The sequence below is a fragment of the Scyliorhinus canicula genome, chromosome 9 (genome assembly GCF_902713615.1).
Source record: "Scyliorhinus canicula chromosome 9, sScyCan1.1, whole genome shotgun sequence".
NCBI lineage: Eukaryota > Metazoa > Chordata > Chondrichthyes > Carcharhiniformes > Scyliorhinidae > Scyliorhinus > Scyliorhinus canicula.
In genome coordinates, this window is record NC_052154.1 from 96,324,772 (window position 1) to 96,337,026 (window position 12,255).

The 12,255-nt window shown below is 48.4% G+C and overlaps 1 protein-coding gene across 1 annotated transcript in view; it reads left to right on the forward strand.

Moving 5' to 3' along the window:
* The first annotated feature begins 940 nt into the window (after positions 1 to 940).
* pex16 (peroxisomal biogenesis factor 16) overlaps positions 941 to 12,255 on the forward strand; it is a 35,665-nt gene continuing 24,350 nt past the window's right edge. The window contains exons 1-2 of the mRNA XM_038807239.1: positions 941 to 1,091; positions 7,604 to 7,639. Of these exons, the coding sequence (XP_038663167.1) occupies positions 977 to 1,091; positions 7,604 to 7,639 (151 nt within the window). The 5' untranslated portion in view covers positions 941 to 976. The remainder of the gene's footprint in view (positions 1,092 to 7,603; positions 7,640 to 12,255) is intronic.

Here is a 12,255-nt window from a genome sequence, read left to right on the forward strand (position 1 = left end):
CACCTCTGCAGGTCAACAACAGGGGCTGGTTTAGCACATTGGGCTAAATCACTGGTTTTTAAAGCAGACCAAGGCAGGCCAGCAGCATGGTTCAATTCCCGTACCAGCCTCCCCGAACAGGCGCCGGAATGTGGCGACTAGGGGCTTTTCACAGTAACTTCATTGAAGCCTACTCGTGACAATAAGCGATTTTAATTTCACATAGGATCTAACCATCTCCCCTTTTCATTCACTGGTATGACCATCGCTGAATTCCCATCTATCAATATCCTGGGGGATACTACAGCTCCAACAACACTCAAGAAGCTCAACAGTGTTAATGTAAGCCTACTTGTGACACTAATAAAGATTATTATTATGGTGATAATCATATTCGGGAGAGTTGTTAAGAATGGATTGGTGGGCATGGAAGATTCAACTTGGCATGGCAAAGAGGTTTGAGCTCGGCCAGGGAACTGGGAGAAGCTGCCAGAATGATTGCCATTTCATACCCGATGTGTATCTGAAGTGGGATCAAAAGTTAAAAGAACTTTATTGATTGTTAAAATCATCCCTCTGTGAACCCGAACAGGCGCCGTAATGTGGCGACTAGGGGCTTTTCACAGTAACTTCATTGCGATGTTAATGTAAGACTACTTGTGACAATGAAGATTTATATGTAAAATAAACATTATTATTAGATCACAATCACAGTTCTATGATTAGATACCACACACTGGTTGATTACAGATCACAAACTGCATCAGTGTTGACCGGACACCGGATCCTTTGAGATCTCACATTGGATAATTAGAGACTATTTTCTGGTCAAGGATCACTCACTGGGTCAGGGGTCACAAGGCCCCGCCTTCTTCCACTCAGTCCTGACCAATGGACGTTATGTTTACAGCTTCCAGCTGATGAGCCAATGAGCAGAGTTGTTATTGGCAGGTGGGCTCTATGCCGGAAACGGAAGCTGCCTTGGGGTCAGGGTGTCATGGCGGACGGATTGAAGCGGTTCGCGATCCGGTACCGGGATTACGTCATCAGGAACCCGGGAGTCGCTGCTCAATTGGAGAGTTCCGTGCGGACCGTGAGCTACCTGCTGGCGGGTCAGCAAACACCCTCTTCTCATATACCCCCCTCACCGGGACTGCGAGCTCCCTCCCCCCCAATACCCCCCCTCACCGGGACCGTGAGCTACCCCCCCCCCCCATACCCCCCTCACCAGGACTGTGAGCTACCCCCCCCCCATACCCCCCTCACTGGGACTGTGAGCTCCCCCCCCCCCCCCCCCGATACTCCCCCTTACCAGGACTGCGAGCTACCCCCCCCCCCCCCCCCATACCCCCCTCACTGGGACTGCGAGCTACCACCCCCCCCCCCCCACCCCCATACCCACCTCACCGGGACCGTGAGCCCCCCCCCCCCCCCCCCCATACCTACCTCACCGGAACTGCGAGCTTACCCCCCCCCCCCCCCCCAATACCCCCCTCGCCGGGACCGTGAGCTCCCCCCCCCCCCCCCCCATACCCCTCTCACCGGGACTGCGAGCTACTCCCCTCACCAGGACTGCGAGCTACACCCCCCCCACATACCCCCCCCACATAACCCCCCCACATACCCCCCTCAGTGGGACCTCGAGCTACCCCCCCATACCCCCCTTACCAGGACTGCGAGCTACCCACCCCCCCATACCCCCCTCACCGGGACTGCGAGCTGGTACCTCCCCCCACCAGGATTGTGAACTACCTGCTGGGGGTCAGGAATATACCCCTGATTAAACCCCCCTGACCCCAACCCTACGTCACAAGTACTATCTGATCTCAGGCTATTGAGGGAAGGGATTTCCACCCAACTCTCATCCTAACCCCGGACCATGTTATCTCATTGGGTCATTGAGAGGGGAAGGTCTTAGAGGGGAAGGTCTTTCCCTACTGGATTCCCCAGATCCTCAGCATCTTCCCCTGCCCTCAGCTTCCTATCTCCTACAGCTTGATGAGGGAGAGGAGAGGTTGTGAAGCACTCCCATTCTCTTTTCGCAATTCTGGGACAGGTGGGAGTATCTCCCACTGGTTCCTCTTTATCCTGCTGGCGGCACCCACAGCAGATTTAAAAAATGTTACAAAATTTTCTTTTTACAAATCCCTGTTGATTTTGTCTATTAGGGTTGATTTGTCAAGTGCTCAATTACCTATCGTTACTAGTAAATTCATTACTACAGATGTGTGGTTAACTGGCCAGTAGTTCAAGTTTGTGGATCTAGTCCTGGGAATCTATTAGCTTTTGGTCCCATTAATTTCTCCCAGTATATTTTCTTAGATATTCTATTTTCTGATTCTTATTTGACTGTTGATTCGCACAATTTCTGTATGAATCCATAGAATCACTACAGCGCAGAACATTCAGCGCATTGAGTCTACACTGACCCTCAAAAAGAGCACCCGACTTAGTGTCACTCCCCGTAACCTCACCTAACCGTTGAACTCTAAGGGACAAATTTAGCAATGCCAATCCATCCAACCTGAACATCTTTGAACTTTGGGGGGAAACCCACGCAGACTCAAGGAGAACATGCAAACTCCCACAGTCACCCAAGGCCGGAATCAAACCCGGGTCCCTGGTGCTGTGAGGCAGCAGACCTAGCCACCATGCCATGATCTTTGCCTTCTATGCAGATTGTTTTTAGCATCTCTGCCATTTCTTCCTCTGCAATTTACAGTAGAGTAAGAAGTCTTACAAAACCAGGTTAAAGTCCAACAGGTTTGTTTCAAACACTAGCTTTCGGAGCACTGCTCCTTCCTCCGGTGAATCAACATAGATATGAAGCTGGCTGAGTGACTGGAAACAGAGAGTAATAGTGAACGGTTATTTTTCAAACTGGGAGAAGGTTTAAAGTGGAGTTCCCCTGCGACCCCAGCTCTCTTTTGAAACCTCCTATGGAATCCTCTTCCACCACTCTCCCAGGCAGTGCATTCCAAATCCCAACAACACTCTGACTAAAGAAGTTACTCCTCATCACCCTCCTGGCTCTCTTGCTGACCATCTTGAAAATGTAACCCCAAGTCACTGACATACCAACTAGTGGAAACAGAATATCCTTCTTTACCCTGTCAAAATTATTCATCATTTTGAAACCTCTATAAGGTAACCTCTTAGTCTTCTCTGCTCTAAGAAGAACAAGCGTAATTTCTCTAATCTTTTGTATCTAAAATTCCTTATTCATGGTATTATTCCTGATACATGTCAGTGACCTTGGTGTGCAGGGTACAATTTCCAATTTTGCAGCTGATACGAAACTGAGACGTGTTGTGAACTGTGAGGAGGGCTGTGTACAACGATGTGGAAGCAAGATCGGTTGGTGGAATGCGCACACAGGCACTGTAAAATAAATGTGCAATTCTAAAAGACATACTGAGGGGCCTGGGTGTCTATATGCATACGTTATTGACGACAGGATAGGCTGAGTGTGTAGTTCATAACGTATCTAATAGGGATCCTTGGTTTTATTTTTTTTAATAAATAATTTTTATTCAAATTTTCACAAAATATCAATAACAAAATACAAAAAGAAGAGAATAAACCCCCCCATATATACAGAAAGAAATAAATTAACACCCGTCATCAACATTGAGCAAATATACACGCCCCTTCAGCAAAACAAAAAGACGAACACCACCCCCTGCCGGGTTGCTGCTGCTGCTGGCCTTTTTCTACAGTTCTGCCAGGAAATCTAGGAATGGTAGCCAACTCCTGAAGGACTCCTGCACCGATCCCCTTAGGGCAAATTTCACCCTCTCCAATTTAATAAACCCCGCCATGTCATTGATCCAGGCCTCCACGCTTGGGGGTCTCACATCCTTCCACTGAAGAAGAATCCTCCGCCGGGCTACCAGGGACGCAAAGGCCAGAATACCGGCCTCTTTCGCATCCTGCACTCCTGGCTCCTCTGCAACCCCAAATATTGCGAGCCCCCGGCCTGACCCTGGATCCCACCAGCCTCGACACCGTCCTCGCTACGCCCTTCCAAAAGTCCTCCAATGCTGGGCATGCCCAGAATATATGGGTGCGATTTGCTGGGCTCCCTGAGCATCTAACACACCTGTCCTCACTCCCAAAATACCAGCTCATCCTTGTCCTGGTCATGTGAGCCCTATGCAGCACCTTAAATTGTATGAGGCTGAGCCTTGCACAAGAAGAGGAGGAGTTCACCCTCCCTAGGGCGTCCGCCCACGTCCCCTCCTCGATCTCTTCACCCAGCTCCTCCCACTTACCCTTCAGCTCCTCCACCGAGGCCTCGTCCTCCTCCTGCATCACCTGATATGTTGCCGAGATCCTCCCCTCTCCAACCCACACCCCCGAGAGCACCCTGTCCTGGACCCCGCGCGGCGGCAATAGTGGAAACTCCGCCACTTGCCGCCTGACAAACGCCCTTACCTGCATATACCTGAAGGTGTTCCCGGGGGGAACCCGAACTTCTCCTCCAGTTCATCCAGGCTCGCGAACTTCCCATCCACAAACAGGTCCCCCATCCTCCTAATACCTACCCTGTGCCAACTCAGGAACCGGCCGTCAATTCTCCCCGGGACAAACCGGTGGTTCCCCCGTATCGGGGACCCCATCGAGGCCCCCACCTGCCCCCTGTGCCGTCTCCATTGCCCCCAAATTTGAGGGTAGCCGCCACCACCGGGCTCGTGGTATACCTCGTTGGAGGGAGCGGCAGCGGCACCGTTACCAGCGCCTTCAGGCTCGTGCCCACACAGGACGCCATCTCCATCCTCTTCCAGGCTGCCCCCTCCCCCTCCATCCACTTGGGGATCCTTGGTTTTATAAATCAGAGCATGTGGTGCGTAAGTTCTGTTAAACATACATAAAACACTGGATTGGCCTCAGTGGGGGAGTACTGTTTCCAGTTCTGGGATCCACACTTTACGAAGGATGTGAAGGCATTGGAGAGAGTGCAGGAAAAATTCATGAGAATGGTTCCAGGGATGAGGAACTTCAGTTTTGAAGCCAGATTGGAGAAATTGGTGCTGCTTTCCTTGGAGGAAGGGTTGAGAGCAGAATTTGATTTGATTTGAATTACTGTCACATGTACCGAAGTACAGTGAAAAGTATTTTTATGCGGCCGAGGGAACGTACACAGTACGTACATAGTAGACAAAAAAAGAATAATCAACAGAGAACAATGACAAATGGTACATCGACAATCATTGACTGGTTGCGGTGCGGAAGAAGGGGCCAAACAAAGCAAATGCAAGAGCAGCATAGGGCGTCGTGAATAGTTTTCTTACAGGGAACAGATCAGTCCGAGGGAAAGTCGTTGAGGAGTCTAGTAGCTGTGGGGAAGAAGCTGTTCCTATGTCTGGATTTGCAGGTCTTCAGACTTCTGTATCTTCTGCCTGATGGAAGGGTCTGGAAGAAGGCAAAGCCTGGGTGGGAGGGGCCTCCGATAATGTCTGCCTTCCTGAGGTAGCGTCAGGTGTAGACAGAATCAATGTGTGGGTGGCAAGCTTGTGTGATGCGTTGGGCTGAGTTCACCACACTGCCGTTTCTTGATAGAGGCATTCAAAACCATGAGTGGTACAAGGAAGAGTAGATAGAGGGAAACCGTTCCATTTGTTGAAAATCCCAGTGGGCACAGATTTTTTTAATAAATGTTTTGTATTTGGTTTTTGAACATAGTATATTTACAGTTCTGTACACAGATTAAAATATATATATATAAAATAACTGGTGGGACATTGTACACCAACTCAAAAACAGCAACTCTGTACATTTAGGAATATTGCGTTTAACAAATAAGTAGGCACCTGTTTGTGGGTGGGAGATTGTGGAGGTATATATACATTTGGGTGCCGGAGAAACAATTACATTAGTTATGTCCAATACAGCGAGGGCAATCCGAGAATAGATCTGGTGTTGGTGTTGTTACTTGCTTCTTCCGGACAGTTTTCGCTGCCATTGTTGTTGCGCATTCACCTCCGCTTCGGCCGTTCGTCCCGTCTTTCTTCGGTATTTTCTTGCTCTCTGTTATTCTATTTGCCGAGTTTGTTGTCGTTTCCCGTGCTCTCCTTCCGGCTTTCATTCCCTCGCCTTGCCTCCCACTTTGGTTCCCCTCTATTGTTCCCTGTCTCCTCCTCCCCTTTTTCCCCCCTGCCCCTTCTGCAACCACCCCCTCTCCTGTGGTTCACCTTTCTTTTCTCTTAGGTTTAGCCCCCCCCCCCCCCCCCCCCCCCCCCCGCCCCCCAAACCCCTGGTCTATCCCTCCCTCCTCAGCCTTGGCTACTTTCCCCTGATTCTTGGCTCCCTGGCTGTTCTTCTGCTTGTTCGTTTGCCACATACAGGACCCGGAACAGTTGGGTGAATGGCTCCCACGTTCTGTGGAAGCCATCGTCCGACCCTTGGATGCCAAATTTAATTTTCTCTATTTGGAGAGATTCTGAGAGGTCGGACAGCCAGTCTGCATCTTTGGATGGTGCTGCTGACCGCCAGCCAAACATGATTCTACAGCAGGCGATCAGGGAGGCAAAGAGAAGGGCGTCTGCCACCCTCCCCATAAATAGATTTGGCTGGTCTGATACTCTGAAGACCGCCACTTTCAGGCATGGCGTGGGCACAGATCTAAGATGATTGGCAAAAGGTGCAATGGAGATATGAGGAAAATTCTTTTCACACAGCGAGTGGTTAAGATCTTGAATGTTCTATCGAGAGTATGGTGGAGGCAGGTGCACAGCGAGTGGTTAGGATCTAGAATGTTCTATCGAGAGTATGGTGGAGGCAGGTGCACAGCGAGTGGTTAGGATCGAGAATGCACTGACTGTGAGTGTGGTGGAGGCAGGTTCAGTCCTGGCTTTCAGTAGGAAATGGAATCATTATTTGATAATATGTGGAGAACTACAGGGAACAGCAGAGGAGTGGGGCAAAGTGAATTGCTACTTCAAAGGGCCAGGACAAATATGATGGGCGCAGTGGCCTTCACTTGTGCTATAACCGTCCTGTGATTCTCGTTCTCCTGGCTTTGCCGACAAGGAACTTTGATAACATCTTCCTTTATACCTGTTGCCAGAAATTCTTGATACTTTTATATTTTAGACAGTTTACTCAATCCGCCTTCTGCCTCAATCAGTGTTCGACTTTTTGCTCTTGTTGACTATCATGAGTCACTTTTCATCTAATATATTCCTTAACTCCACTCCTCTAGTTAGCCTTGATTGACCCACTTTAACCATGGCCCTTTTCCAAGGGAATGTATATTTGTTGAAAATTCTAGGTTATTTCTTTAAATGTTCACAATTGCTAATCTACTGTTGTGTTATTTAACTTAATTTTTCAAAATTGCTTCGCGAACCCGTCTCTTGTACCTCTCTAATTGACTTTATTTCAGTTGGGCTCCCGAGTTTCATAGTCACAAATTGCAGATGCTGAACACTCTTTATCAGTCACTTCTTTATGAATTAACCCTGTTTTATCGCATAATTTTAGACCTAATATGACCTCTTAATTGGTTTATGGACACAATTCCTGATTCTGCATTCCCAGGGCCTCCAGATGGGGGTCATGGCAAATGACGGAGGTCAGTTACTAGCATGATTCAAGTGACAGTCTTTCCTTTCTCTTGCAGGGCGTTTTGCTGATTCCCATGAACTTTCTGAACTTGGTATGTATTAGGGAAGTGGGCGAGGTAATTGAGGTTGGGGGGGGGGGGGGGGGGGAGGGGAGACACGGTGGTAATCTCACTGACCAGTAATCCAGCTGTTCTGACGAATCCCACTACCACAGGTGTCTGTGTACTGAGAACAGCCTACTGATCATAAACAGACGAGTGTCTGTGTACTGAGAATCGTCGGCTAATCACAAACAGACGGGTGTCTGTACTGAGAACAATCTGTTAATCACAAGCAGACGGGTGTCTGTGTACTGAGAATAGTATGCTAATTCAGACAGCCTAGTGTCTGTGTACTGAGAACAGTCGGCTAATCATAGACAGGCGGGTGTCTGTGTACTGAGAACAGTCGGCTAATCACAGACAGACGGGTGTCTGTGTACTGAGAACAGTTTTTAAAAATAAATTTAGAGTACCCAATTCATTTTTTTTTCAATTGAGGGGCAATTTAGCGTGGCCAATTCACCTAGTCTGCACATCTTTGGTTTGTGGGGGTGAAACCCACGCAAACACGGGGAGAATGTGCAAACTCCACACGGACAGTGACCCAGAGCCGGGATCGAACCTGGGACCTCGGCGCCGTGAGGCAGCAGTGGGCTAACCCACTGCGCAACCTTGCTGCCGTACTGAGAATAGTTGGCTAATCACAATTAGACGAGTCTCTGTACTGAGAACAGTCTGCTGATCACGGACAGACGAGTGTGTACTGAGAACAGTCAGTTAATCACAAACATACCAGTGTCTGTGTACTGAGAACAGTCTGCTGATGGCAGACAGACGGGTGCCTGTACTGAGAACAGTCTGCTGATCACAGGCAGACGGGTGTCTCTACTGAGAAGTCTGCTGATCACAGACAGACTGGTGTCTGTATTGAGATCAGTCTGCTGATCACAGACAGACGGGTGTCTGTATTGAGATCAGTCTGCTGATCACAGACAGACGGGTGTCTGTATTGAGATCAGTCTGCTGATCACAGACAGACGGGTGTCTGTACTGAGAACAGACAGACGGGTGTCTGTACTGAGAACAGACAGACGGGTGTCTGTACTGAGAACAGACAGACGGGTGTCTGTACTGAGAACAGACTGCTGATCACAGACAGACGGGTGTCTGTATTGAGAAGGTCTGCTGATCACAGACAGACGGGTGTCTGTACTGAGAACAGACTGCTGATCACAGACAGACGGGTGTCTGTACTGAGAAGGTCTGCTGATCACAGACAGACGGGTGTCTGTACTGAGAACAGACTGCTGATCACAGACAGACGGGTGTCTGTACTGAGAAGGTCTGCTGATCACAGACAGACGGGTGTCTGTACTGAGAACAGTCTGCTGATGACAGACACAAATGTCTCTAAGAGTCTGGTGGTCAGAAATTGGGGACAATGGCTGTGAATTAATTCCTACTACCATGTTTCATTCATTTGGTTTGGGTAGTGATTGAAAGGTTCCAGCAGGCGCTGTCTGGGAAAGATGTGAGGTCCATGGGAACTATTACCGTCACTGATCATCAGTAATTGGGTCTGTGCGATGCGTGGATTGGGAGTTGTGTCGATGAAGCAAGTGGTGTACTGTGGAGAGAGAGAGAGAGTCTCTGAAACCTCTGGGATATATAGAGGCATATAACCTAAGTACTCAGACCGCGTTACTTTTGGATTACATTAACAACTTTGACTTGGGTGCACAGTCATGATTTGTAAATTTCTAGGTGAGACATAGAACATTGCAGCGCAGTACAGGCCCTTCTGCCCTCGATGTTGCGCCGACCTGTGAAACCACTCTAAAGCCCATCTACACTATTCCCTTATAATAGAATTTATCATAGAATTTACAGTGCAGAAGGAGGCTACTCGGCCCCAAGAGTCTGCACCGGCTCTTGGAAAGAGCACCCTACCCGAGGTCAACACCTCCACTCTATCCCCATAACCCAGTAACCCCACCCAACACTAAGGGCAATTTTGGACACTAAGGGCAATTTATCATGGCCAATCCACCTAACCTGTACATCTTTGGACTGTGGGAGGAAACCGGAGCACCCGGAGGAAACCCACGCATACACAGGGAGGATGTGCAGGCTCCGCACAGACAGTGACCCAAGCCGGAATCGAACCTGGGACCCTGGAGCTGTGAAGCAATTGTGCTAACCACTATGCTACTGTGCTGCCCATGCCCATATCATCCATATGTTATCTAATGACCATTTAAATGCCCTTGATGTTGCTGAGTCCACTACTGTTGCAGGCAGGGCATTCCACGCCCTTACTACTCTCTGAGTAAAGAACCTACCTCTGACATCTGTCCTATATCTTTCTCCCCTCAATTTAAAGCTTTGTCCCATCGTGCTAGCCATCACCATCCGAGGAACAAGGCTCTCACTGTCTACCCTATCTAATCCTCTGATAATCTTGTATGCCTCAATTAAGTCACCTTTTAAGGCCTTAAGTCCCTCAGCCTTTCCTCATAAGATCTTCCCTCCATATCAGGCAACATCCTGGTAAATCTCCTCTGCACCCTTTCCAATGTTTCCACATCCTTCCTACAATGCGGCGACCAGAATTGCACGCAATACTCCAAATGTGGCCGCACCAGAGTTTTGTACAGCTGCAACATGACCTCATGGCTCCAAAGCTCAGTCCCTCTACCAATAAAAGCTAACACACCGTACGCCTTCTTAACAGCCCTATCAACCTGGGTGGCAACTTTCAGGGATCTATGTACATGGACACCGAGATCTCTATGCTCATCCATGCTACCAAGAATCATACCATTAGCCCAGTACTCTGTATTCCTGTTACTCCTTCCAAAATGAATCACCTCACACTTTTATGCATTAAACTCCATTTGCCACCTCTCAGCCCAGCTCTGCAGCTTATCTATGTCCCTCTGTAGCCTTCAACATCCTTCCGCACTGTCCACAACTCCACCGACTTTAGTGTGATCTGCAAATTTACTCACTCATCCTTCTACGCCCTCCTCCAGGTCATTTATAAACATGACAAACAGCAGTGGCCCCAAAACAGATCTTTGTGGTACACCACTAGTAACTGAACTCCAGGCTGAACATTTCCCATCAACCACCACCCTCTGTCTCCTTACAGCTAGCCAATTTCTGATCCAAATTGCTAAATCACCCTGAATCCCATGCCTCCGTATTTTCTGCAATAGCCTACCCTGGGAAACGTTATCAAACGCTTTACTGAAATCCATATACACCACATCAACTGCTTTACCCTCGTCCACCTGTTTGGTCACCTTCTCAAATAACTCACTAAGGTTTGAGAGGCATGACCTACCCTTCACAAAACCATGTTGACTATCCCGAATCAAATTATTCCTTTCTAGATGATTATAAATCCTATCTCTTATAAACCTTTCAAGACTTTGCCCAAAACAGATGTAAGGCTCACTGGTCTATAGTTACCGGGGTTGTCTCTACTCCCCTTCTTGAACAAGGGGACAACATTTGCTATCCTTCAGTCTTCTGGCACTATTCCTGTAGACAATGATGACATAAAGATCAAAGCCAAAGGCTCAGCAATCTCCTCCCTAACTTCCCAGAGAATCCTACGATAAATCCCATCGGCCCAGGGGACTTATCTATTTTCACACTTTCCAGAATTGCTAACATCTCCTCCTTAGGAACCTCAAGCCCTTCTAGTCTAGTAGCCTGTATCTCTGTATTCTCCTTGACAACATTGTCTTTTTCCTGTGTGAATACTGACAAAAAATATTCATTTAGCACCTCTCCTATTTCCTCGGTATCCACGCACAACTTCCCACTACGAAATATTCTGAAGTGCGAGCAGGATAGTGATAGAGACAGGCTGGTGAAATGGGCTGCGGAGAGTGCTGAAGGCCTGGTATGTTTAAATGGGGCTTTGGAAGAGAGTTGGATCATTATGCGAATAGTAAAGATGTACAGGACAATGGGGAATGGACAGGAGAATGGGATTTTCTGAGCTGCTCTCACAGACATAGAACATAGAACAGTACAGCACAGAACAGGCCCTTCGGCCCTCGATGTTGTGCCGAGCAATGATCACCCTACTTAAACCCACGTAACCCGTATACCCGTAACCCAACAATCCCCCCATTAACCTTACACTACGGGCAATTTAGCATGGCCAATCCACCTAACCCGCACATCTTTGGACTGTGGGAGGAAACCGGAGCAGCCCGGAGGAAACCCACGCACACACGGGGAGGACGTGCAGACTCCACACAGACAGTGACCCAGCCGGGAATCGAACCTGGGACCCTGGAGCTGTGAAGCATTGATGCTAACCACCATGCTACCGTGAGGCCCCTTATGACGGGACGAATGGCCGCCTGTGTTGTATTCATTCAAAATGCAAATAGTGAATGTGAATGATGGTCAGGTCTCTGCTGCTCACATTAAATGGTTGAAAATGGGAGTTGGGTGGAGGCTCCAGATCTCTCGACTCCTGGCCATGTGTATTTTTTTGAAGTACATTATCTGTCACATTTATTACCTTAATTTATTACCTTAGTTTATTACCTTAATTTCTACAGCATCCAGCACCAATATGGCATGTGAGAATGGCCCCATTAAAGAGTGCAACAGATCAAAAGATTATAGTTGCACCCTAT